The sequence below is a fragment of the Pongo abelii genome, chromosome 2 (genome assembly GCF_028885655.2).
Source record: "Pongo abelii isolate AG06213 chromosome 2, NHGRI_mPonAbe1-v2.0_pri, whole genome shotgun sequence".
Taxonomy (NCBI): domain Eukaryota; kingdom Metazoa; phylum Chordata; class Mammalia; order Primates; family Hominidae; genus Pongo; species Pongo abelii.
Window position 1 is genome coordinate 150,956,910 of NC_085928.1, and position 27,195 is coordinate 150,984,104.

Here is a 27,195-nt window from a genome sequence, read left to right on the forward strand (position 1 = left end):
ATGATGTAAGAGGGTATCTCAGTGTGGTTTTTAATTTGCATTTCGTTAATGATTGAGTGATGTTGAGCATTTTTTCATGTGTTTGTTGGCTGCTTATATTTCTTCTTTTAAGAAATGTCTGTTCATGTCCTTTGCCCAGTTTTTAATGGAGTTATTTGTTTTTTTCTTGTTCAATTGTTTGAGTTCCTTGTAGCTTCTGGATATTAGTCCTTTGGTGAAGGAATAATTTTCAAATATTTTCTACCATTCTATAGGTTGTCTGTTTATTCTGTTGATTATTTCAGAAGTATTTTAGCTTAATTAAATCCTATCTGTCTGTTTTCATTTTTATTGCATTTGCTTTTGAGGTCTTTGTCATAAATTATTTACCTAGGCTGATATTCAGAAGTGTTTTTCCTAGATTTTCTTCTAGGATTTTAATAGCTTCAGGCTTTACATTTATGTCTTTAATCCATCTTGAATTAGTTTTTGTATGTGATGAGAGAAAGAGGTCCAGTTTCCTTCTTCTGCAGGTGGCTAGCCAATTTTCCCAGAACCATTTATTGAATAAGGGTGTCCTTTCCCTGTTGTTTATTTTTGTCAACTTTGTCAAAAATCAGTTGGTTGTAGGTATGTGACTTTATTTCTGGGTCCTCTATTCTGAACCATTGATCAATGTGTCTATTTTTGTACCAGTACCATGCTGTTTTAGTTACTATAGCCTTGTAGTATAATTTGACATCAGGCAATGTAATGCCTCCAGATTTGTTCTTTTTGCTTAGGATTGTTTTGGATATTTGGGCTTTTATTTAGGCTCCATAAGAACTTTAAGATAGCTTTCTTCTAGTGAGTAGTAACTTTTAAATTGATACATAATAATTGTATATATTTATGGAGTACATGTGATATTTTGATACATGCATACAATGTGTAATGATCAAATCATGGTGAATAGAACACCCATTACCTCAAACATTTATCATTTATTTGTGTTGGGAACATTTCAAATTTTCTCTTCTAGTTATTGTGAAATATATGATAAATTATTGTTAACTTAGTCATCCTCCTGTGCCGTCAAACACTAGAATATATTCCTTCTATCTAACTGTATTTTTGTACCCATTAACCAACCTCTATTCATCCTCTGACCTTCCCAGCCTCTGGCAACCATCATTCTACTCTCTGCCTCCATGAGATCAACTTTTTAAGATCCCACACGTGAGTGACAGAATGCAGTATTTGTCTTTTTTCACTTTTCTAACCTAGTTATTTCACTTAACATAGCAATCTCTCATTTCATCCATGCTGCTGCAAGTGACAGGATTTCATTCTTTTTTATGACTGAGTTGTATTTCATTGTGTATATGTACCATATTTTCTTTATCCATACATCCATTGATGGACACTTAGATTGATCTCATATCTTAGCTAATTGTGAAGAATGCTGCAATAAACATAGGTATGCAGGTATCTCTTCAATATACTGATTTCCTTTCTTTTGCATGCATACCTAGCAGTGGGATTGCTAGATCGTATCGTAGATCTATTTTTAGATCTCAGTGTTTTGAGGAACCTCCACACTGTTTTCCATAGTGACTGTACTGATTTATATTTCCATCTGCAGTGTATGAGTGTTCCCCTTTCTCCACATCCTCACCAGCATCTGTTATTTTTCGTGTTTTTCATAATAGCCATTCTAACTGGGATGAGATGAGATCTCACTGTGGTTTTGATTTGCATTTTCCTGATAATTAGTAATGTTGAGCATTTTTTATATGCCTGTTGGCCATTTGTATGTCTGCTTTTGAGAAATGTCTCTTCAGTTCATTTGCCCATTTTTAAATTGTATTACTTGGTTTTTTTTGTTTTTTTGTTTTGTTTTGTTTTTTGCTGTTGAGTTGAGTTCCCTATATATTCTGGTTATTAATCCCTTGTTGAACGGATAGTTTGCAAATATTTTTTCCCAATCCATAGATTGTCTCTTCACTTTGTTGATTGTTTCGTTTGCTGTGCAGAAGCTTTTTAGCTTTATGCAATCTTATTTGCCTATTTTTGCTTTAGTTGTCTATGCTTTTGAGGTTTTAACCCAAAAAAATTTGCCCAGACCCATGTCATAAAGCACTTTCCCAATGCTTTCCTCTAGTAGTTTCAAGTCTTACATTTAAGTTTTTAATTCATTTTTATTTGTTTTTTGTATATGGTGAGAAAGAAGGGTTTCTTTTTTCTTTCTTTTTTTTTTTTTTTTTTTTGACCGCTGAACTTTTTATTGGCCTCCTGCTCCCCAAAGGGTACCCTGCTTCTGCTGTCTTAATGTCTCAGAACTTTGGTGCCATTGGTCTCAGACACCACTTTGCCAACCACTATCCGGCAGGTGGTGGTCCTTTGGATGGTTTGCATGGAGTTGCTGCTGTCCAGGGCATCACCAAGATTGAAGTCCTCGCCGTCTTCCAGCAGGCGGCAGTGGGTGGTGCTCTCAGCCTCCAGCTTGGCCTTGATGTTCAGCAGGGCCTCATACTCCTGGGCCTAGCACTGCCCCTCTGCCCGGGTCTGTGCCAGCTCTGACTCCAGATACAGCAGGATCCCATTGAGCTGCTCCATCTGCAGGGCATAGCGGGCCTCCACCTCCTTCAGGCTGTTCTCCAAGCTGGGCTTCAGATTTCTCATCGAGTCCAGGTTGATCTTCAAGGACTGTACTCTATGTCTCAGCTCCCTGAGCATCATTTCAGCAGCTCTAATCTGCATGGTGACTACTGTGGTACCCTCCTCAGTCTGCTGAGACCAGTACTTGTCTAGCTTCTCTCGGTTCTTCTGAGCCATCTCGTCATATTGGGCCCAGATGTCTGCCATGATCTTGGCGAGGACCTGAGATTTGGGGGCATCTACCTCCATGGTCAGCCCACAGCTGGCCACCTGGGCTTGTAGGCCTTTTACTTCCTCTTTGTGGTTCTTCTTCATAAAGAGCAGCTCCTTCTTGAGAGCCTCAGTCTCTGTCTACAGCTGCAGCTGAGTAACATTGGTGTCATCAGTGACCTTGGGGAGCTCATGGATGTTGCTCTCCACAGACTGGCACATGGCCAGCTCTGTCTCATACTTAACTCGAAAGTCATCAGCAGCAAGACAGACATTGTTGATCTGCAGAACCATGTGAGCATTGTCCACAGTATTTGCGAAGATCTGAGCCCTCGGGTCCCCGATGGTCTTGAAGTAATGGCCCCAGTCTCTGACCTGGGGTCCCTTCTTCTCCAGGTGCTCCCGGATTTTGCTCTCCAGCTTCTGGTTCTCTGTCTTCAGGTAGGAGGCCAGGTGGTTATTCAGGCTTTGCACGGTCTCCTTTTCGTTTTGGATGCCTCCCATTCTTACCAGACCCCCGGCCATCCCCGCAGCCAGGCCTCTGGACCCCAAGCCACCCTGGAAGCTGATGGAGTGGGACACAGAGATCAAGGAACCAGAGCCCTCCACGCCTGCATAGACACTGGCCATGCTGCTGACCGGCCAGGTGCTGTAGCTGGGTGCCTGGACAGACCCCAGGGACCAGTAGTTGGTGGAGAAGGTGGAGCGAGTGGTGAAGCTCATGCTGTCCAGGGAGGAGAGCGAGAGGACAGGACTCAGGCTTTGCTGATGACCAAGATAGGGTTTTCATCTTTCTGTCTATGAATACCCAGTTTTCCCAGCACCATTTACTGAAGAGACTGTCATTTCTCCATTGGATGTTCTTGGTACTTTTGTCAAAAATTAATTGGCTGTAAATACATGGATTTATTTCTGGGTTCTCTACTGTGTTCCATTGGTCTATGTGTCTGGTTTTATACCAGTACCATGCTGTTTTGTTTACTATAGTTTTGCAGTATATTTTGAAGTCAGGTAATGCGATGCCTCTAGTTTTGTTGTTTTTTACTCGGGACTGCTTTGGCTATTTGAGGCCTTCTGTGGTTTCTTTTGTTTTTAAAAAAAAAATTTAAGCTAACGTTCTTACTGGACTTCTGTGGTTTCATATGAATTTTAGGGTCATTTTTTCTACTTCTGTGAAGAATGTCTTTGGTATTTTGATAGAGATTGCACTGAATCTGTAGATCATTTTTGGGGGTATGGTCATTTTCATAATATAAATTCTTCCAGTCCATGAACAGGGATGTGTTTCCATTTTCTCTGTGACCTCTTCAATTTCTTTCATTCATGTTTTATAGTTTACCTTATAGAGATCTTTCATCAACTTGGTTAAATTTACTCCTACATTTTTTTATAGCTGTTGTAAATGAGACTGATTTCTTGATTTCTTTTTCCACTAGTCTGTTAGTGGTGTATAGAAATGATACTGATTTTTGTATGTTAATTTTTTATCCTGCCACTTTTCTGAATTTGCATATCAGTTCTAAGAGTTTTTTGTTTTGTTTTGTTTTGGTGGAACTTTTAGGGTTTTCTATACATAAAATCATGTCATCTGCAAATAGTGACAGTGTGACTTCCTCCTTTCTAATTTGAATGCCCTTTATTTCTTTCTTTTACTTATTTGCTCTGGCTAGGAATTCCAGTACTATGTTGAATGGTAAAAGTAGGCATTCTTGTCTTGTTCTAGTTCTTAGAGAAGAAATTTTCAGTTTTTCCCCATTCAGTATATTAGCTGTGAGTTTGTCATATGTGGCCTTTATTGTATTGAGGTACATTTTCTCTATACATAATTTTTGGAGGGTTTTTTTTTATCATGAAGGGATGTTGAATTTTATAAAATGCTTTCTCTGCATCTATTGAAATTTTTTTTGTACTTCATTCTTTTGACATAATATATCACATTTATAGATTCGCATATGCTAAACTATCCTTGCATCCCTGGAATAAATCCCACTGGATCATGATGAATGATCTTTTTAATGTGCTGTTGGACTCAGTTTACTAGTATTGTGTTGAGGATTTTTGCATCTATGTTCTTTAGGGACATTGTCCTATAGTTTTCTTATATTGTTGTGTTCTTGTCTGGTTTTGGTATCAGGATGAGCTGGCCTCAAAGATGCATTTGGAAGAATTCTCTCCTCCTCAACTTTCTGGAAAAGTTTTTTTAAAAAGGTATAGTTCTTCTTTAAATATTTGGTAGAATTCAGCAGTGAAATCATCAACTCCTGGACTTTTCTTTGATGGGAGACTTTTAATACTGATTCAATCATGTTACTCACAATTGGTCTATTCAGGTTTTCTGTTTCTTCTTGGTTCAATCTTGGTAGTTTGTACATGTCTAGGAATTTATGCATTTCCATTACGTTTCTCATTTTTTGGTGTATAGTTTTTCACAATAGTCTCTAACAATCTTTTGGACTTCTGTAGTAGCAGTTGTAATGTCTCCTTTTTTCATTTCTGATTTTATTTGTTTGGGTCTTTTCTCTATTTTTCTTGTTTAGTCTGCCTAATGGTTTGGCAATTTTGTTTATCTTTTCAAAAAAATGCCTTTTTTCTTTTGTATTTTTTTGGTCTCAATTATATTTATTTCTGCTCTTATCCTTGTTATTTCTTTTCTCCTACTAATTTTGGGGTTGGCTTCTTCTTGATTTTCTAGTTCCTTGAGATGCATCATTAGGTTGGTTATTTGAAATCTTTATACTTTTTTAATGTAAGCATTTATTGTTATAAACTTCTCTCTTAATACTGCTTTGCTGTATGCCATAGGTTTTGGTATGAGTATTTCTTCTCAATAATCTTAATGAATGTGTTGCTATACCATCACTATAGAGTGTATTTCTACCACAGATATCTGTGTCTTCAAGTGATCCATGCATGTCGCATAAGGTAATTTATTAATGCGATACTTCAATTCCCTGACTACTTTTGTGAATCAGAAATTTTACTACGATTTACTACATAAGATTTCTTTATCTGAAATGTGGAAAATGGGGTGAAACAAAGCTACTATTTAATAGAGAAAGAGTGAGAAAACAGTAAGCTTAGCTGAGGAAATGAAGCCAAATATAAAAATTTGTTAATGCCAGAGGAGATGCCACAAAATTCAGATGGGACTACATGTTTCTTTGCAAAGGGAAAATGTGATTGTGCAAAAAGCCGAATTTTCTGTTTTATCCAACAGGGGGCACTACATTAGCGCCATGCCTCAGCTGCCAGGAACTACCAAGACCACTTCACGTAACAGCAACTGTAGGATCCATTATTTATTTGTGTTTGATTGTGGCCTTTAAGAAGCTCATTTTGTTAAAAACAAACAAACAAATACACCTCACACAGACACTCAGTAAAGTGTACTTGATGAAGAGATTCCAATTACTCTTCCTAGAGGTACATTCATGTGTTGATTCGTTTATTGAGTGCCTTTTTTTTTTTTTTTTTTTTTTTTTTGAGACGGAGTCTCACTCTGTTGCCCAGGCTGGAGTGCAGTGGCGCAATCTTGACTCACTGCAAGCTCCGCCTCCCGCGTTCACGCCATTCTCCTGCCTCAGCCTCCCGAGTAGCCCGCCACCACACCGGCTAATTTTTTGTATTTTTAGTAGAGACGGGGCTTCACCGTGTTAGCCAGGATGGTCTCGATCTCCTGACCTCATGATCCGCCCACCTTGGCCTCCCTAAGTGCTGGGATTACACGCGTGAGCCACCGTGCCCGGCCTAACGAGTGCCTTTTTTATAAGTCAGACACATACTTGGTGCTAGAGATACAATCGTGAGTAAAATAATGAGCCCTGTTCTTATGAACCTCATGGTTTAGTGGAGGAAACAGATATTAATGAGATGCTTATGTTAATGAAATAATCCGAATTGTGGTAAGTGACCCAAAGGAAAAAGGCAAGCCATATTATGATACAGGCACCAAGGTGGAAGGCCTGTACAAATGTGGACTAAGTTCTGTACAGAAGAGACAGAAATTGTCTTAAATGTTCAAATCTACCTTGTGCATATCTATTGGATTTTAAAGAGTGTCTGTGGCTCTCTTAAAAATCACCTGGTCCCCCATGGCAACCAACAGACACCATAACTAACAGACGTAGAAAAAGTGCGCCATTCATGTCGCACTAGATGTTACACTTCAGCCAAAGTCTGGGATAGGGTCCATGCTTTCTCTCCTGAATGGCTTTCCTTCCTCCCGCTTCTCTGCCACAAAATGCAGTAATTCCACCAGAAGCTGCATATAACCTACAACTTAAATTTCCCAAATATGGTTTCCTCTTAGCCAATTCCCTCTTCATGAAACAGACAGAAGCTCTGACTTTCTCAAAGCTGACATTCTAGTCCTCGCCCTGTTACTCAAGGATCTCCAGGACATGCTCCAGCGTCCTTTCGGTCCCACCTCCCATAGGCCCCCGTGCAAATCCTGTGGGCAAAGAATTATACCTACTAGCCTTGGAATGACCTTGTTTATCTCCCTTCTCTGGCTCTGTCCCATGCCTTTGCTCCACGCCATCCAGACATCTGAAGTGGCTTTCTTGCTTGTCAATAAATGACGCCTCCCTTAAAATAAAATCATCAACTTTTCGGGTATTAAACGAAACACTGACAATACAAATAATGCTTTTACTCTTTTTAAAAGAAACATTTACAATAAAAATAATGCTTTGTTTTAAACATCCGTGCTTGGCAAAATAAAAAGTGATACTCCTATGTTAGTCCTCTTACTAAAAATATTTTATTTTGCTAATCTTTTGAATTGTAGATTCAGGGAAGCAGAGCCCTACAAAGAAGTCTCCCTTTAAAGACACTGGCCTGACTCCATTTGAGAGAGAAAATTGGCCCACATGTGGGAGGACTGTCCTGAGGCTCCTGTGAGGCCAGGCCAAGAAACCTTGAGATGGCCAAGAATGCCTTCTCCTGTCTGCTAAGATTGCCCTCAGAGTTCTGGTTTCCTGTCTGAGGACCTACATCTTCTTCCAACCATTGGCTGGACAGATGTGGTCTACCCACAGGGCTGTGGTCTCAGCCTTGCAAGTCTCTATGGAACAACCACGTTAGAACATGATGTGCGTAGGAAAAATTATCAATGTATATAATGGTGATAATATCATTTTGAAGTCCCTCAACTCACTGCCTTCTTTTACATTTTCTTGTACTTACCTTTCCCCCAATCTTTAGAGGTTTCCAGTTGCCTCAGGGAGGTTTAGGATTGTTACAGTGGGAATGCAAAAAAAAAAAAAAAAAAGAAGAAGAAGGAGAAAACAGAAAAAGTTAATTATCAGCTTCTAAATAGGATTTGGGGGCTTTTTGGCCAGGTAGTAGCCTAAAAGCTAGGCTTTATAAGGGAGAGAAAAGACATTCTAGATTCCATCTTGGAGGTTGTTTTTGTTTGTTTGTTTTGTTTTTTTGAGATGGCATTTCACTCTTGTTGCCCAGGCTGGAGTGTAATGGCACAATCTTGGCTCACTGCAATCTCCGCCTCCTGGTTTCAAGCGATTCTCCTACCTCAACCTCCTGAGTAGCTGAGATTACAGGTGCATGCTACCACGCCCAGCTAATTTTTGTATTTTTAGTAGAGATGGGTTTTCACCATGTTGGCCAGGCTTGTCTCACACTCCTGACCTAGGTGATCTGCCTGCCTCAGCCTCCCAAAGTGCTGGGATTACAGGCGTGAGCCACTGTGCCTGGCCAGTCTTGGAGTTTTACACAAGGAAAGACAAGAAGAAAAAGAGGAAACCCCTTCCCCGCTATTCATCCCAGGGGACTACCTAGGAAAAAAAGAAGAGAGAGGTAAGGGAGGCCACATCTAATCTTCCTTTTCCTGATCCTGCCCAAAGTGAGGAGGTTTGTTAAGCAGATAGGGGAAAGGCTGAGGGCTTCGGACTACTGCATCTTTGGGACCCTGGGAGGAGTTCACCTTATCGGTTGACTGACACCACCCCAGAAGTGGCTATATCAAAGTTTAACTCAATAGCACAGCATAGCTTGCAGGGAAAGGGGTAAAACATAATTTCCTGAGCTTCCCCCAAGACCAGTATGGACTAGACTGGACCAAGGAGTTCCCACATACTCCAGGGAAGAGGCGTGGAAAGCAGCTGAGGTGGTAGCCACCAGGCTTCCAGGCACCGGCCATCACAAGGGAAAGGTGAATCAGCAGCGAGGCTGGGGAGAGGTATTCTAGTGAAGAGCCAGATGGAGGATGTAGGGTCTGAGAGGCAGCCAGAGTGGAGCCTGAGTCATCAGGGAAAACGAGCAGGCACTGCCAAGCCAGGAGGAACCAAATCACAGGTACTATAGATACAGCCTCAATAGCAGGCCCTCACACAACTCCCAGGATTGAGCCCATCTCACCCTCAAAAGAAGTATCCAGAAAGTATCCAGACCACCCACTCACAACAGAAATCTGCAGAGATGCAAAAGATACTGCATCGATATAAGGACCCCACCTCTTCTCTGTCTCTATGGGATCATTTAGCCACAATTCCATCAAAAACTCAGACACCATCTCAAAAAAAATAGAAAAAAAGAACGCAGATATCTAAGAGACTGAGCATTATTTACTTAAATGGATGGACCATTTATATAATGTCTATTTAGGTCGCTGACACCTGTAATTCCAGTACTTTGGGAGGTCAAGGCAGAAGGATTGCTTAAGCCCAGGAATTTGAGACCTGCTTGGGCAACAAAGCAAGATCCCCATCTCAACAAAAAATAAAAATAAAAATAAATGGCTTATACCTATAGTCCCAGCTACTCAGGAGGCCAAGACAGGAGGATCCCTTGAGCCCAGGAATTCGAGGTTGCAGTGAGCTATGATCATCCACTGCACTCCAGCCTGGGTGACAGCGTGAGACCCTGTCTCAAAACAAACAAACAAACAAACAAACTGGTGCATCAGAATATTTTCCCCTCTATTCAGTTATTGGAGACTCATAAGGAAGAGAAGAACAATTTTAGAGAAATGAAGATGCTACATCTTCTTTGCACATCTGTGGGTAGGATGAAAAAAATCTGCAACCCTTCACACATACTAGTGTTGCCAGTTTTTCTTGTCCTCCTCCCCACTGCTAAATTTGGTGCTGCTTGGGCTGCTCAGTTCCTCCCATCCACCCACACCCAACTGTAGAGAAGAGTGTGGAGGGTCCAGACCGGATCTTTGGGACTTTCGATGCAAAATTTAAAAAAATAAGAGAGGAATAGAAATGACATAAGCCACATGGGTACATTCTAGGGAGAAAAGAATCAAAGCCAAGCTTTTCTTGCAAGAGGCAACTGAGAGTGGGGGCCATTGATGTGTTCAGAGGCATCAAGTGGGAGCAGGAGGACAGTCAGAGATAGAAGGAGAGAACGGGTGGGTGGGAGAGTGTGCTACTCTGGGGAAAGAGGGTGAGGGATCTTGGTTTTGTTGGATATTGGAGAAGATAAGATGAAAAACATTTTGATAAGAACTGCTCCAGCCTAGTGCTGTGACACATACCTATGGTCCCAGCTACCTGGGAGGCTGAAGCAAGAGAATCCCATAAGCAGGAGTTCGAGACTCACCTAGGCAACGTAGGGAAACCCTATCTGAAAAAGGAGAAGAAGAAGGAGGAGGAGGAGGAGGAGGAGGAGGAGGAGGAGGAGGAGGAGGAGGAGGAGGAGGAGGAGGAGGAGGAGGAGGAGGAGGAGGAGGAGGAGGAGGAGGAGGAGGAGGAGGAGGAGGGTAGGAAGAACTGCTCTAGATTATATAATTGTATCTCATTTTTTAACAGTGGAATTACTATCAGGACTTTGCTTCTTTGAACTCTACCCACTCAGGCACTGAACAACACAGACCTCAGCTTTGACAGGTTTACAAACACAATGACCCTGTTAATACAAGAGATGTATTAACATACAGCAGAGATTCTCAATGGGGCGGTGATTTGTCTCCCAGAGGATATTTGGCAGTATCTGTAGACATTTTTGATAGTCACAACTGGAATATGCTGGTGGCATCTAGTGGATAGAGTCTAGGGTGCTGCTAAATGCCCTATAATGCACAGGACATTCCCCAATAAGAAAGAATTACCCATCCTAGCCAAAATGTCAATAGTGCCACAGTTGGGAAACCCTGAAATAGAGAAATGGAGGAAGGGCAGTTGTCTCCTTACAGCTTCCCTTTCCAATGACAAAACAAAAGACAGCTTTGTTTCATTTGAAACACGTTTTCAAGTGTGTGATATTCATTCTTAATCAGCACTACATACATATAATGATCTCAGCCAAACCATATAAATCAGTTCCCTAAAACCCTTTAAGGTAGAAGATTTCCCATTGAAGAATTCCAGATCCTGTGGAAAAAACAGAGTTGAATAAAGGAGGCTCTAGAAAATTTTGGAAAATCTTTATAAATATTTGTATTTTCAATATGAAATATGAAAATATAATAAAACTAGCACAGCAAATAAAATAGCTATGACATGTAAGACATGCTTATTATGGGTAATCAGGTTACTCTCTATGCTTTGCTCATGGCTAGAGAGAATCCTCAGAATCTAGCTTATATTCCATCACGCCCCTTGAGAAACTTTAGCTGAGGTGTTAATACGTTTGTTTTGCCTCGTTGCAGATAAGACATTCACTAAGAAGAATTATTTGGAGTTAAGGGTGCTGGGTACAGTGGTATATTTGGCCTTCCATACAGATGCTCTATAAATGCCTCTGGATTTTTATTTCAATCTCCCTGGCCCCTCTATCCAACAGCCCTTCCCAGTTCTATCTCTGCACAGACAGCCCAAGAATTCAGTCCTAAGGACCCACCTTACATGGCTTCAAACAACAATACACAAACTAGATGTTTTACATTCTGGTGGCCATGTCGAGTCAATTATTTGATAGGCCACCAGCTTTCATTTGTGGCTGTATAGCCAAGTCAGTTTTCCAAAATTCAGTTATATGCTTATAAAATAAGTACCAATGTCTTTAGAACTAGATAAAATACAATTTATTAAAATATTTTCTTTATATATGTGATAAGGATTGAGGGGTTCACTCCCTCATTCCACCCCCAATCTTGCCCTCTTTTAGATGAAAGGCAGGAGGCAGTTGCCTAAGAGAGGGCAACCAATAGCCCTTGCCTAGGCAGGTCAATGCAGGCCTCTCTCCTTCCCTTGGACCCTCAACTGTGAGGGCTAGGATACCAGGCCGGGCTGTTCCTAAAGACTCTGAGCCCAAGCAGTGCAGCTTTGGGCCTAGAAATGGGGAGGTAACCCTTCTTGCCAGCCTTGCTGAAAATGTGGAAGCCCTGCGGGTTCTGAAGGATAACGCTCTTGGCTTGGGCCTTGATATTCTCATAGCAGGCATCATAAAGTGGTGAGGGTCCCTTTTTGTGACAGTGGCAGGGGAAGCCAGAGCAGGAGAGGAAGAATATAACAAATCCAGCAACACCATCATGTTCCCCACACCCTACTCTGCCAATGTAACCCACTGGGCACTCCTGAAAATCAATAATTGGGAAGAGGTTTAATTATTTGGGCAGGTAGAAAGTGGAGACAAGATAGAGAACTGTGGATTATTTATGTTAACAGGATTTCATTTGTAGCCACAGACTGACATGCTGCCTGGATATCTGGTCATAATAACAAGTATGAAAACACCTTGCAACTTTGAAATCAGTTTTCCCAGCTTCTACAACCACCCACAAAAAATTGAAGGCATTTGTATCTAGCCCACGTTTAGAACACAGATTACGATCGATGAGCTTCTGCTCTCGTTGGCCATCTCTGACAAAAATGAGCTGCTTGTGACAGATGCAGCCCCAGCCCAGTGTGAGGACTGGAAACCCCAGATCCTGACTCTTTCCCTTTCTCCTTCCTCATCTGACTCCTGAGCATTGCCTTTTCTCTGCACCTAAGCTTTCTGCAAAGCCCAGGCCCAGCCAGCTGGTTCTGTGGTCTGCTCTGATTTCCTTTGTGGATTTTAAATTCAGAATTCTAGGCTCATTTGTTAGCAGCTTCTCTGAACACATTATCTCATTTATTTGCTCATTCATTCATTCGTTCATTTATCAAACATTTAATAAGTGCCTTCTGTGTTCTTCTATATTTTCTATGCGCTAGGGAGGCAAAGACAAAATACTGTCCAGTCTTTGAGACTGTTTCAGACAGGTAAACAAACAGGAATAGTAAATGTGTTACGAGTACTACAATGATTATGTGTATTCATATATACAGGGTACATAATGGCCTAAAGGAAAAAGAGGCCAGTTCTGTGAGACAAAGTCAGGAAGTGAAGATTGGGCATTAAATGTATTGAAATATTTTCATTTGAACTTAGGCACTATTTTTGGAAGACAAGTATGTTGATATGGTGAACAGAGTTGGCTGCCTACTCCATGTCTTACTGCTCCCCTTTCTGTGTCACAAGAAAACGTTGGTTTGGTTCAGGCTTCAGGTCTCAAGTAGCAACGTACTTTGGGAAGGAGGGTTCATCCCCAGACCCAGGGGTATCAATGTTGCTTAGACTAAGAAAATTATATATTCCTTGTGATTGTGAATGAGCCTTAAGAAGATACCTCATGGTGGTGATTTACAGGAAAGCTACCTGGAAAAGTGTTCCTCCCTAATATTAGGTTGGTGCAAAAGTAACTATGATCATGCCACTGAAAGTAATGAAAAAGACATTTTAGAAAAAAAAAAATACACCTTCCTGCCACTGGATGTTGAGATGTTTGGAGGTACAGCAGCCATATTGTGACCATGAGGCAAAAGCCAAAAGAATTGCAAAGAAGCTAACCCAATAAAGTCCTGTTTATGAATGAAACAAGTAGAAAATGAAACAAGCGAATGGCTGCACAACATTTCCAGTTTTCTTTTTACACTCATTGTTTTGTATGTTTTTATTTGTTTGGTTGGTTTTGAGTTTTGGGGGTTTTTGTTGTTTTTGTTTTTTGTTTTGTTTTTTAATAGATTTGGGGTCTCACTATGTTGCCCAGGCTGGTCTTGAACTCCTGGGCTCAAGTGATCCACCCAACTCGGCCTCCGAAAGTTCTGGGATTATAGGCATGAGTCACCAAGCCCAGCCTACACCCATTGTTTGTTTTATCACTAAAATGACAAGAATGCACTGGAGATGGAATGGATATGGCAAAATAGTTCAAAAGGAGGGGGATTGAGAAATAACTGAAGTCACACTGACCTAAGGGCATCAGCTATATTGTGCTCAGATATTCAGGCCTTTAAAGTTCTCTTGCAAGAGGTGACAGAATTTGAAAAAGAAAAAAATTCTTTTTTTAGAGACAGGGTCTCTCTCTGTCACCCACGCTGGAGTGCACTGGGATGATCATAGCTCACTGCAGCCTCAAATTCCTGAGCTCAAACAATCCTCCCACCTCAGCCTCCTGATTAGCTAGGAGTACAGGCGGGGCACTTGCCACCATGCCCAGCTAATTTATTGATTTATATTTGTAGAGACAGAGTCCCACGGTGTTTCCCAGGCTGGTCCTAAACTCCTAGCCTCAGGTGATCCTCCTGTCAAAGTTGGTATTACAACCGACTGTTGGATTACAGGCATGAGCCATCACATCTGGCCTTGAAAATATTTGTACCGAAGGAGTTGGAGGTTTTAAGGTAAAAATTTGTCCACATTTTTGTCCACACAGTCTTGTCAATGGCCTTATTTGGTCTTCAAATGAAATGTTGAAAGTAAGTTTTCTGAACATTTAAGGTCTCCCCTCACCTTCTACCACTCCAATTTTATTTTTAAAAATGCCAGTTGGATTTAGAGATTTTTTTTAATAATGTAACTGAGTGCATAACGCTTAATATCAAACAGTACTCTGATGGGGCAAATGGGGAAACCAAGTCATCAATGATCAAAGGAACTTGCTTTCCCACCAGTCCAGCAGAAACAGTTCTGTCTCATAAGTGTCCAGCCCTATGAAAATGATCTACATTTAAATACTAAAAAGAAAGCGCATTTCTTTTCCCCCTACTCACCAGAAAAAAATGTAATAAGTAACTCAAGGCCAGGAGACAACCCCTTACAATGCCGTGTTATAGGTTGGTGGGTGCTGATTCAAAAATATGCCGTAACAGACAAGTTATGGAATTAGTTTCTAGCTGCAGGTTATAGTCTTCTTATTAAGAGACAATGTAGTTTTCCTACATCATCTGCCATAAAGCAAGTCAATGTATGGGTTGAAATGACTGAATGAGTTTAAAACTGGTGAAGAAATAGGAAAAGACATAGTAGTGAATGGTTGCTCATCAGAACGAAGAGTGGTAGGGATAGGAGTGATGGCCTTTAAACACATTCATTAATAATTTGAGGAAGGAAGTGAAGTTCAAGTTTGTGATGATGCAATATTGTTCCAGTTACTAAACATTATGAAGAAAAGAGAGGAACTCTAGATGAATTTAAAACATAATGCAAGGGCAATAAGGGGAATGAGATGTAACAGCCTTCTTGTAATTATACTGTATGTCTTGTTAGTCTTTAGACAACTTTATTTTCGGCTGGGCGAGGTGGCTCACGCCTGTAATCCCAGCACTTTGGGAGGCCGAGGCTGGTGGATCACTAGGTCAGGAGATCGAGACCACAGTGAAACCACGTTTCTACTAAAAATACAAAAAAAATTAGCCGGGCGCGGTGGTGGGTGCCTGTAGTCCCAGCTACTAGGGAGGCTGAGGCAGGAGAATGGCGTGAACTCGGGAGGCGGAGCTTGCAGTGAGCCGAGATCGCGCCACTGCACTCCAGCCTAGGCGACAGAGCAAGACTCCATCTTAAAAAAAAAAAAGAAAGAAAGAAAGAAAACTTTATTTTCCAAATATTTTATATTAAGGAAACATTGACATTACCCAAGATCTCTTCAAAGTAGGCAAGTATCAGTAAAAACAGAATAATTAGAAGTGACTTCGGATGAAAAAGCAATGGAGTTTGGTGATTTTAGTGAAACCGTATAAGTCTGAAATCTGCAAAAGGAAGACTGTCTGGAAGAACAAAAAAAGTGGAGTGTCCCTTTATGTAAAATTGTTTTCATACCTTTAGTGACCATTTAGTAACAGGGTTATGCACTTGGGGTTAAGCTGGTGAAAAAGAAGGGAAGTTAGAAGATTTTGACACTAATGGACAAACATATTGATACTTTGTCCATTGGATACATTTGTCCATTGGATACATTTGTCCATTGGATACATTTGTCCATTTGTACATTGATACTTTATCCATGGATACATTTGTCCAAAGGTTCAAATAATTTCTCTGTTTATTGGAGAAAGAAATAGATGGATGGGGCATCGCTTGGCCAAGCAGGAGGAAGACCAAAATCAGACTGGTGAGAAAAGGGGCTCAGTGTGGCTGGAGATCAGAGGAGTCAGGTAGGCTGGATCCAGTTCCAACACTTGGCTGAAGAATTTGAACCTTAGTCATTTCTAGCATTGTTCATTACCTGTAGTGTGCTCTTGCTAGCTGGCTGAAGGGATAAATGAAGCCACTGATGTCCTCTTGAGCAGGCAACTGATAAGCTCCATATTTTTTTTTGTTAGGAAAGTTAATTTAAGTGGTATGTAGGAGGAATGAGAGGGATGGGGGACTTATTACCAGAGTTCCAGTCAAAAGCATGAGGTCAGTTACTGAGGTAATCCTACTACGTGCTCAGCATTCCACTAGACACTTCACATCCTGCTCCCAATAATTATTTAATCTTGATAACAACGCTTCAAAGAAGAAAGTTTAGCATTTCCACTTTACTGTTAAAGAAACAGGTTCAACCGGGAGCAGTGGCTTACACCCAGCAGTTTGGGAGGCTGACGCGGACGGATCACTTGAGCCCAGGAGTTCAAGACCAGCCTGGGCAACATGGCGAAACCCGACCTCTACCAAAAATACAAAAATTAACTGGACATGGTGGCACACACCTGTAGTCCCGGCTACTTAGGAGGCTGACATGGGAGGATCGCTTGAGCCCAGGAAGTTGAGGCTGCAGTGAGCTGAGATCGTGCCACTGCACTCCAGCCTAGGCAACAGAGCAAGACGGTCTCAAAAAGAAAAAAAAGAAAGAAAGAAAGAAGGAAGGAAGGAAAGAAAGAAAGAGAGAAAGAAAGAAAGAGAGAAAGAAAGAAAGAGAGAAAGAAAGAAAGAGAGAGAAAGAAAGAGAAGAAACAGGTTTAGGAAGGTTGAGTAACTTGCCCAAATGTAAAAGGGGTAGAAACAGGCTCTGTGTCTGATTCTAAAAAGGGATGCCTTTAAAAATAAGGGGAAAAAAACCCCTGTAACACGTTGATACTCTTTAAATGAGAAAAATTTTAACAAGGGCAATGACAGAGAATGGAAAGGAAGGAAGAGATTTCAGCAGAGTCGGAAGGATGTGGCAACTGAAAACAGCATTGGGACAAGGGATAAGAAAAAGTCAAAGTTTCTGGCCTGAATAACAGTATAAGGTGTGAACTCAGATTTGGAAAGGAAGACAGGAAATTAAGTTTTGGACTTATGTTTGAAATGACAGCAAAACATTCATATAAGAGGAGGTGGTTCACTTTATCCAACAAGTGTAAAGATCACATGGGGGAATAGGAGTCACCTGCAACACAGGCAGAACTGGAAGCTTCGCTGGCCAGGTCCATGTTAAACTCTGACCATTCTCTGGGGCTGTCCAGCCTTTGCACAGGCGGTGCGTTTGTCTTCAGTTTTCAGGTTTCCCCGTTCTATTTCTTATCTCCCAGTGCCTCTGGCCTTTTCTGTGTCTCCCTCCAGAATGAGCTGGAGCTCTCTTCATCTTGACCTTTGTGTAGTCTCTGAGGTCTGAGGCTATCACTATGTCTGACCCTCAAAAAATATTTGTTGACTAACTGGCTTATTCCTGTTGTTGCCCTGGAAAAGAACTACCCTGCCGGATTAAGTCACAGTTTCTTCCTTCTTAGGGCAGCGTAGTTAACAACCTCAACACCAGGAAATTGTCTTCCTCATCACATACCAGGGTATTATTCATGCAGTTTACTCACTGTAAAGAGTTCCCTTGAAATAAAGCTAACAATTAGTCAAAGATTTACACATTTCCTAGGGTCAGTCAACTTTTTAACAAAGCCAACTTTTAGTAGTGGTGGTGGCGGGGGGGGAGCCCTTCTTTGCTTTTTCTGTTCCTGAAATACAAAAGTGATGGTAAATGCTTCAGAATTTCTCTATGAGAGGGTCTCAGGCGCTGCACTCACGCTGGAGTTGGGGGTGGCTGGTCCTTTTCTTGAACCAGGTTTTGCAGAGAAGTGGTCCTAGTAAAGAGTATTTGTGTGGGAGGAATTTGGCTTGCTGGCGGGGAGTATTTGGATAATACTGGAAGAGCCTCAAATGCATCTCTTGCCTGCTTTTGAATAAAATACTTTTGAGGTCCACCCACCTGCCAAATTCCATTCTATTTTCTTCCCACAGGGAGTTTCCCTGATTGGGAAGGGCCTGTATTTCCCGCGAGCGTTAGGAGATGTGCAGGTCTATTCATTGGGGCAGCCCAATTCCCGGGAGTATTTAGGGATCACGGGAGGGCCGGGGCTTTCTCCTGGTGGGGATTTTAAGGCCGCTCAGAGCCACGACTGGGAGCTACCCTTAGCCAGCGCCCCATGCCGGGAGTACGGTTCTCGGCAGGGCAGCCGGGTTCCAGGGTGGCGAAGGCGGTGAATGGAGACCTGGGTGGGGCGGGGGCGGGGCCGCGGCGGGCGGGGCGGGGCGGGGCGGGGCGGGGCGAGTCGGGCCGAGGCCCGGGGGCGGGGCCAGGCGCGCGGCTCGCCTGGGCCTAGGCCGCCGCTGGGCTCCGCCTCGCCCGGCTACGCAGGCGGCAGGGCTGCGGCACGGGCCGGGCGGCACCATGGCGGCGGCGGCGCCCGCTGCTGCGGCGGCTTTTTCCGAGGCGCCGGCGGCGAGTGCAACTGCAGAGCCCGAGGCCGGGGACGAGGACAGTCGCGAGGTTCGAGTGTTGCAGAGCCTGCGGGGCAAGATCTGTAAGCAGGGGCTGGGCTGAGGGGACGCCCTGGCGGCGCTGGGCGCGAGGCTGAGGGGGCGGCGGGTGCGCGGCAGTGGCGGCGCCGAGCTGCGCTGGGATCGCGGGCCGGGGAGGGGGCCTGGGCCGGGCGCGGTTGAGGCTGGAAGGGGGTGTGTTGGGGGGCGGTGTCGCCTCGACGGGGCGGCGTGGGCCGGGGCTGCTGCCCTCCGGAGGGAGTGAGAGCTGGAGATTGGCCTGGGGTGGGAGAGCCCGGGCTGCGCCGGCGCGAGGGGCTCGGTCGTGGGGAGCGGCCTGGACGCTGGGACGCTGGAGTCAGGGGCGCGGCCGGGGGCGCGGTCCGGGGGCGTGAGGAGCTTCCGGCCGCCCTCAGACTCAGGCCTTCGCGCGGCTGCGGGCGCTGGGGAGCGGCCCCGCGGTGGGAGCCGAGCAGTAATTATACGGAGGCGCGGCCCGAGGAGGGGGCGGGTTGGGAAGTGGGGCTGGCCCGAGGGGAGGGGGCCGTTCGTTTCCTGGGCTCGGCGAGCCTGGGAGAGGTTGAAAAAGGCGCCCTGAGCTGCAGGAAACGGGCCGCCCTGGGGCCCGAGTGGCTACCGCGCGGGCCGTTCGCGGGTGAGCGCCCGGGGAGGAGCTCGGCGGGACACCTGTACTTGCCCCACCTCGCTGCGGCGGGGAGTTGAATCGAGGGACGGCGTGACAGGCGGGACTAAAGGCAGGATGTAGTGGCTTCCTGTGAGCAGGTCTCAAAACACAATCACTCAGCCCGCTTAATTCCCTTCCTTCTCGTGCGTGTAATTGCTGCTTTAGTGAGCGAGCCTACCAGTTGACTAAATACGAAATTGTGCTTAGAGTTGTCCGAGCATTACTGTGGACAGATCATTTGAGTTCTGTCATTTGAACATTTTAGTTTTAAAAACGACCCTTTGGTGTCAGGTTGCCATTTTTTTTCACAGTGGTTTATTTAGATGAAGCGCTTTTTGTTTTCTGTTTGTAAGAGAGATCAATAAAATTTATTTTTGCATTTGTCGAAAATTAGCATTATTTTCTTCATGTAGTATTCTCAGATTGGAAACATGCTTCATGTTTCTTATAAATAACCCTCAATTATGAGGGCGTACTTTTCACTTTGAAGAAAATTGACTTGCATTAAAGTAGCTAACAATTCTTTCCTGGGCAGGATGTAAAATTTTCCTCTCCTCTAATACCAGTACTATTGAGCTCACATTCTCCCACTTGTCCTCTTTTCAGGTGGTTCACGTATTTGGGATTTTATGAAACCTCAGAAGCAGACATGTTAACTTTTCTTATCTTTTTATTCTCTGAAGTAGTCCTGGGGCTCTTAAGAGATTACAGTTCTTAAAACCTGGAAAGTGACACCAGAGAGGTAGATCTTAGTTCCCAAAATTAAAGTTACTTTCTAGGGCATAAAACCTTTTCAGAATTCAGATTAAATTTTATTTATTTTTTGTTTTTTCTGTAACCTTATATTTGAGGGGAAAATTTTATTTTCAACTTTTGCATGTATCTAATTTAATATTTGGGAAAACTGTAAATGGGCCAAAGTTTCTCCCTTTATATGATTTTCCAGACTTTTACCACTTTCTTAGTGCCACTTGATGCTAGGCATTGTCTATTGGAGCCTCACTGGTACGTAACTGCAGGTTTTACCATGGAACTACATATACACATGTCTTAGAATTGAGGGTTAGGGTTTCCAGAAGAACTTAGTTGTCCTGTGCTTTTGTCTGCCCCGTGCCAAAGACCACTAAGAACAGTTTTGTAAGTGAAACTTGGGTCTACACATTAAAAGAAAAACAAAAAACCACTTTGTTTTTATGGTTTAAAGCAACCCTGGCTTGGAGATTGATCATCCAGCTGCTGGAAATGATATTACTGCTTTAACCACAGTTGGAGTATTGTATCTGTTATCCTAGTCAGTTTCTTGCTTTTTAAATTGCTTATCTTATAGCTCAGGTTATGGAGTGTCTGCTTTCTAGAAAAAAAAATATATTTGTATACTTATATACAGAAGCTCCCTTCCCATTTCTTTGTCCTCCTTTTAACTGATGTAATCCACAGTTGGTTGACATTCAGAACCTTGTGAAGAGATGCTGTTTTCTGTTTCCCTGAAACTAACATGTGGGTTTTGTAGGGTGGGGACTGAGGGGTTGGAAGAGTCATTAGCAGGTGTCAAGGTCACAGAAATGAGACGGTGGTGGTTCTGACAAGATATTAAGCAGCTTGGGGAGGGTGTAACCGTGTCAGCTTTTCTCTTCACCACAGTAGGAAACCTTGGAAGAAAGCCTGATAGTGCCCACTAGGAGATGTGCTGGCAGATTTTATACTACTGATTGAGAGCCTCTTTTCTGGAGAGTTAGAGATCTGTAGGGGCTGAAAATTAGCCTGAAGAAATTTTCTTATTTCTGGACTTGCATAGGACTTTTAACTGCAAATCACCCCAGTGAAAAGCGAGGAGGATTGGTTTATGTATCTTGAATGTTCAAGAGATAATAGTCCATAACCTTCTTTAGGGATTTCATTCCTGTAATTATTTCCCCTTATACTTCACAAGATGAAATATCTGTCAGTTGGACAGATATTTGTCTATTGAACAAGAGGAAACTTAACAAAAAGTGGTAACCAAAAAGGTGGAGGTCACAAAATAACAATATGAGACCTCAATATATATAAAGGATGAAGCCCCAATACCCCTTTTTTGCTTGAGTGTACTTTTTTTTTTTTTTTTTTTTTTGCTGGGGGGCTGGGGAGGAGGGAAGAAGGGGCATGCAAATATGTTTCAGGTGTTTTATATGCGCTCAAATGAGCCCAGGGAATTCGAGATCCATCTAGAAGACAAAATATTGTCAGCAACCCTGGATTTGCTGCAGTTTGCGCTAGGAAACCATGACAGTTCTGAATTGTCTGCTTCCTGAAACTTTTTCAAGAGGTGAGTTTGGTTGTTTGATATCCTAAGGTTGTCGTATGAACCCTTGATAAAGGAAATTAGGGGTGTACTCGACTCCATTCTTTGGTCTGAACTCCTGTGTAGCGAGTAGCAAGTATGCTAGAACACCTGAAACACATTTGCATGCTCCCTCTTCCCCTCAAAAAAAAAAAAAAAAAACGTACTCAAGCAGAAAAGAGGGATTGGGGCTTCCTCCTTTATGTATCTTCAGGCTTCATGCTGTTATTTGGTGACCTCCTTTTTGATTAGCACTCATTAAGTTTCCTCTTATCCAATTACATTAGATTGTAAAAATGTTGCGGAGAGCACCCATGCCACTATATGTATGGGCTGATCTACTCAAGGAATACCAGATCAATAAGAGAGCCAAATGGGAAAATTTTGTGTGAATTTTCAGATGTGTGGTACAGTGCGAGATCTGTGGGACCATGTGTTCCAAAACTCACTTGGTTTCTCTGATGTCTTCAGACCAAGAATAGCCTAGGGTTATTTGACAGAGTAGGGAGGATCTTATAGGATATGGTTAAGTGCTTGAGCTTAGAGGCCGGGTGAAGAAGTTAGTTACCTGGGTTTGAATCTTCACCTAGTTTCCAACTTTCGTTAATGTCTTTGGGCCTCCATATTCTCATATATAAAATGGGGATAGTAAAAATAACTATCTCATAGTATTGTTATGAGGTTTAAATAAGCCTGCCTCCCTACTCTGCCCCTCCTCATCTCTGCCCGCTCTTTCTCACTCCCCAGGATCTGGGTCATACACGGACCATCTCTTAGGAAGGAGTAAAGTAGGAAATAAAAACTAATCTTTATCTGATGTTCTTGTCCAACGTATACTGGCATTTCCAGGTGTACAAAGCTGATTAAAATCTGAAGACCTATATTCTTCTTTAAACGTTGTTAATTAAGCTTCATATGGCGTTAGCCAGCTCACTTATCTTGAAGCTTACCTTCCGCATCTTTTAAATGGGAATGATGCTTTTCCACTATCCATTGTATACAGGTTGTTCCCTCTGCTTGGGATTGTCTTTCTTCTTTACTCCACCCCATCTTTATGTCAGGAAGCTCCTACTCATCCCTCAAAAGCCTGCTCTATGTGATCTCCTTCCCAAAACCTTCTGAGACACTTCCAGTGCCATCTCTGGCCAGAGGATGTTAGGACTTTCTGCTGCTGGGGAATCACAATTCCTTGCTCATTTCCTTATTATAGCACATTTCATAGAAATCATTTGTTCACTTCTCCTGTTAGATTGTGAGCTCTTTCAAGATAGAATTGATTCTTGTTCATTTTTTAAAAATCATCCCAGTGTGAGCACAGTGCCTAGAACAGAATAGGCCTTTAGAATATGCCCTACCTCACAATGTTATCCTGTGGATAATTACTAGATATGAAAGTATTTTATAAATTATATACCTAAAAAAACTAGAAGGTGTTAGTATTAAGAGAAAACTGCATGAGTCTGCATTAGGAAGTTCATCCCTTTCAAAATCACAGTGCCCACTAAGCTTAGGTTTGAATTGATGCCAAAGTTGGCTTGTTAGGAAAAAGATTAAATTTTTCTTAATGCTCTGATTACTTATTATTAGGGCATTTGAATATTGTTACTAATTGGTCCTGGAGCTTGGAAAAGAAAATCTTATATTGATACTTTACACATTAAGTGTTTTAATTTGACATGACAGGTTTGAGTAAAACCGTCTATATTTAATTCTGTGAAGTATACATCAAAACATTTTATTGACTATCCAGTAAAGTTGAGTGGAAGAGATTAAAAAGGGCGTATTCATGCTAAGAGTTCATTTTTATCAGATATTTGAAATGAGATGATGAGTTATTTAGGATGGAGGAAGAATCCATCTTTCAGATGAATAGAAACTGGGGAGAAAAGGGTTCTTTGTAAAAGTTCACAGAGCAGTCTGCTAATCATTTGCTCTGTGGAAGACGGGAGGTAAACCTCAATGAGTTCATAGAGTTGTTTTTTTAAAACTTAGAACTCTTTGAATAGATCCTTAAGTGACTAATATAGCCAGAATAAAACCATCATTTTATCCTTTAATCATAGCTGCTAATCCTATTTCCTTGTTAATGTGCTTTATGAAATTATTTGACAATAATATCAGATTACATGTTTTTGCTACTAATAAAGTTCTGTTCTCTTTTGAGAACTGCAAACAAAATGTTGTATAGTCATATATTCATGTAAGTTAAGCTTTTTATGTGTATTAAGACTTTTTATGGCATCTCTTTAGCTTTGTATGTAATTTTAGTCATCAAAAACCCCTATCTAAAGTGATAAACATTAAAAGTTTGTATCAGTACACATACAGAGAACTATAAATGACAAATTTGTTTTCCTGTCATTAATGACAATGACTTTGGACAAATTCTTTAACCTTGCTGAGCCCGTATTTCCTTACTTGTAAAATTAGAGGTTTGGATGTGGTCTTTAACATCCCTTCTACCATTTTGATTATTGCTTTTTAACTTGAACCATTCGCTTTAAGACAGTACATCAGATGCTTTATTTTAGTGTTTAAATGTATTTAGTACACTTGTTTTGCATGATTCACTGTTTTAAAAATATTTAAGATTTATTAGATAAGAGCGTTTGAATTCTAAATTTTTTTTCTGTGACCGTTAATTAATTCAGCAGCACATAATACATATCTAAGGGTCTGTTAAGAGACACTAACCCACTGGACTAAGCTGTGAATCGAATGAAAGATCCTATTTTATCCTAAAGTCTGTACTAAGCAATAGCTGTTTTTAGACATCTGTATTCTTAGACAATTATAGAAATTTAAAGCTGGAAGGTAGAGAACATGAAGGTAGAGAAAATAAAGATTCTTACCCTTCATTTTACAAATGAAGAATCTAACAGAGATAGCAAGTGTCACACAGTTGATGGCCTGTTCAGCACTGGTCCACTATTATCAAAGTTCTTTCTAGAATGCTATATGAGATTAACTTATTACTATGAATGTTGCAAATGTACTACATTTAATACACAGAGATTATACTACTTATCCGTTTATATATTGAGAGGTGGTAATAAGATTTTCACTGTGCCGTCTACACACTCTCAACTGTTTCTTCTTAAGAACTTTGTGAAGTGGTTAGGATTAGTGATGAAACTATGGTTATGACCTAGGTGGAGATTGAACCTGGATGTTTACTTACTTGTGCCATGGTCTGCCTCAGCTATTTTCAGTTCTGACTGTCTGTCACCATCACCTGTGAACTAAAAAAATTATGATGCCTAGAGTCTACCCCAGACCTACTAAGTCAGAATTTCTGGGTTTCAAAAGTTCTATAGGGGGTGATGTTGGGCAGCTAGGATGGTGAATTTCTGCTTTTGTCACAAATAGATTAGCCACAAACCCTACCTAAATGGTAGCAACCTGCTGTGCTATCATTTAAAAGGTACCAGTAGAAAGGTTGGTGTAGTTACAGTGAGATTTTAGTTTGTTTGCATATATATTTGATATATTAATTCTATTTGATTAGATAATATGAACAATTGGTACAAAATTCAAGGGGTACAAAACAGTATATACATTGAAAAGTATTCCTTCCTTTCATTGTCTTCTAGCCATTCCCTCCCCAGAAGCAAGCATTACCAATTTGTTATATCCTTTTTGTTGTGTGTTCTTCCAGAAATAAAGCATTTACAAACATAAATTTATGTGCACTAATATATTCCTTCCACCAACATACAAATTATAGCAAAATATATACATTTTTCTGTATCTTGCTCTTTTACACTTAACAACATAGCTTGAAGATTTTTTCACATTCGCATAAAGAGAGATCTGCCTTATTTTTTAAACAACTGCATAATATTTCATCATTTGGCTGTACCACAGATTGTTTAGCCAGTCACCTATTAGTTGACACTTAGGTTGTTAACAGTCATTGCTATTACAGACATTACTACAATGAATAACCTTGTAAGCATGTCATTTTTAATATGAGTGTCTTTTTGTAGGATACATTTCTAGATAGATGTTAAATTGATGAAGGATATGTGCATTTTTATTTTGGAAAGACAATGCTAAACTATAGCAATTTAAGCTCTCGCCAGCAGTGTATGACTGCCTATTTCTTTATACCCACGTAGGGTGTATTTTAAAACTTCTTGATCTTTACTGGTCTGTGAAATAAAAAGGAACATTTAATTTGTAGTTTTAATTTGCACTTTTAAATGAGAGTGAGGATCGCTCTGTCACCCTGTCACCAGGGCATGATCTCGGCTCACTGCAACCTCCACCTCCTGGGTTCAAGCGATTCTCCTGCCTCAGCCTCCTGAGTAGCTGGGATTACAGGCATGTGCCACCACGCCCAGCTAATTTTTGTATCTTTGGTAGAGATGGGGTTTCACCATGTTGGCCAGGATGGTCTCGATCTCCTGATCTTGTGATTTGCCTGCTTCAGCCTCCCAAAGTGCTGGGATTACAGCCATGAACCACTGCACCTGGCCCTAATTTTTAAATTTTAAATTTTTCTAAGGCTTGAAATTAAGTTATAGGATCTCTTCATATTTTTAAGAGCCATTTTTTTTTTGGTGTGCTGTGTGAACTTGTCTATTTCTTTTGTCCTTTTTTTTTCTGGTGAGTTACGGTCTTGTTGATTTGTGAGAAAATGCTTTATGCTGTAAGGAAGTTAGCTATTATTTTAAAACCTGTGCAGAGATTTTAAAAATCTGTATACTTTGGCTGATGCCTGAATTTATTCTTAAGTTGATTGTGAGATCCAGTGAGGGCAGTCAGTTGTAAGTTTCATCTACTTATATAACGTCTGATGGTCGAGAAATTGAGAAAGAACTGCTTGAGGAAAGGTAAGCGAAGACTTACAAACAAAAGTTAAAAGACAGTAGATTGGGAGAAAATATTTGCAGTGTATCCTTCAGACAAAGGGAACATGTATAACACTTAATTCTTTGCCAGGCACTGTTTTAAAGCACTTTATGCATATTAACTAATTTAATCCTTACAGTAACTCTAAAAATACCATTATTATCCCCATTTTACACATTATGAGGAAACAGATACACAATAGCTAAGCTAAGTAAATTGACCAAGGTTAGATGGCTGGTGAATGGTGGAGCTATCAATCAGACTGGGCAGATTGGCTCTAGAGTCCATCCTGTTAACTCTTAACCTACTATGCTATTATGCCTCTCTATTTATTATGTCCAGATTATATAAATAATTCATACAGACTTAAAAACAAGAGGCCATTAGAAAAATAAAGGATACGGATAGGCATCTCACAGGAAAGGAAATACAAATGTCCAGTAAACGTGAAAATATTGGTAAAGTAAAAATTAATCAGGGAAATAAAATTTTAAAACAACAATTTACAAAAAAGGAAAGTTTATCTCAGTCTTTGGTGAGGGTTTAGGGAAATAAGTATTTTCCTCATTCTTGCTGT

The 27,195-nt window shown here is 41.4% G+C and overlaps 1 protein-coding gene and 1 pseudogene across 2 annotated transcripts in view; one reads left to right on the forward strand and one right to left on the reverse strand.

The window, feature by feature from the left end:
- Positions 1 to 2,286: 2,286 nt before the first annotated feature.
- LOC100443831 (keratin, type I cytoskeletal 18-like) lies at positions 2,287 to 3,646 on the reverse strand (annotated as a pseudogene).
- A 14,933-nt stretch (positions 3,647 to 18,579) lies between these two features.
- RASA2 (RAS p21 protein activator 2) overlaps positions 18,580 to 27,195 on the forward strand; it is a 129,150-nt gene continuing 120,534 nt past the window's right edge. For both annotated transcript variants that reach the window (XM_024244968.3, XM_024244969.3), the window contains exon 1: positions 18,580 to 18,800. In XM_024244968.3, the coding sequence (XP_024100736.1) occupies positions 18,668 to 18,800 (133 nt within the window). In that variant the 5' untranslated portion in view covers positions 18,580 to 18,667. The remainder of the gene's footprint in view (positions 18,801 to 27,195) is intronic.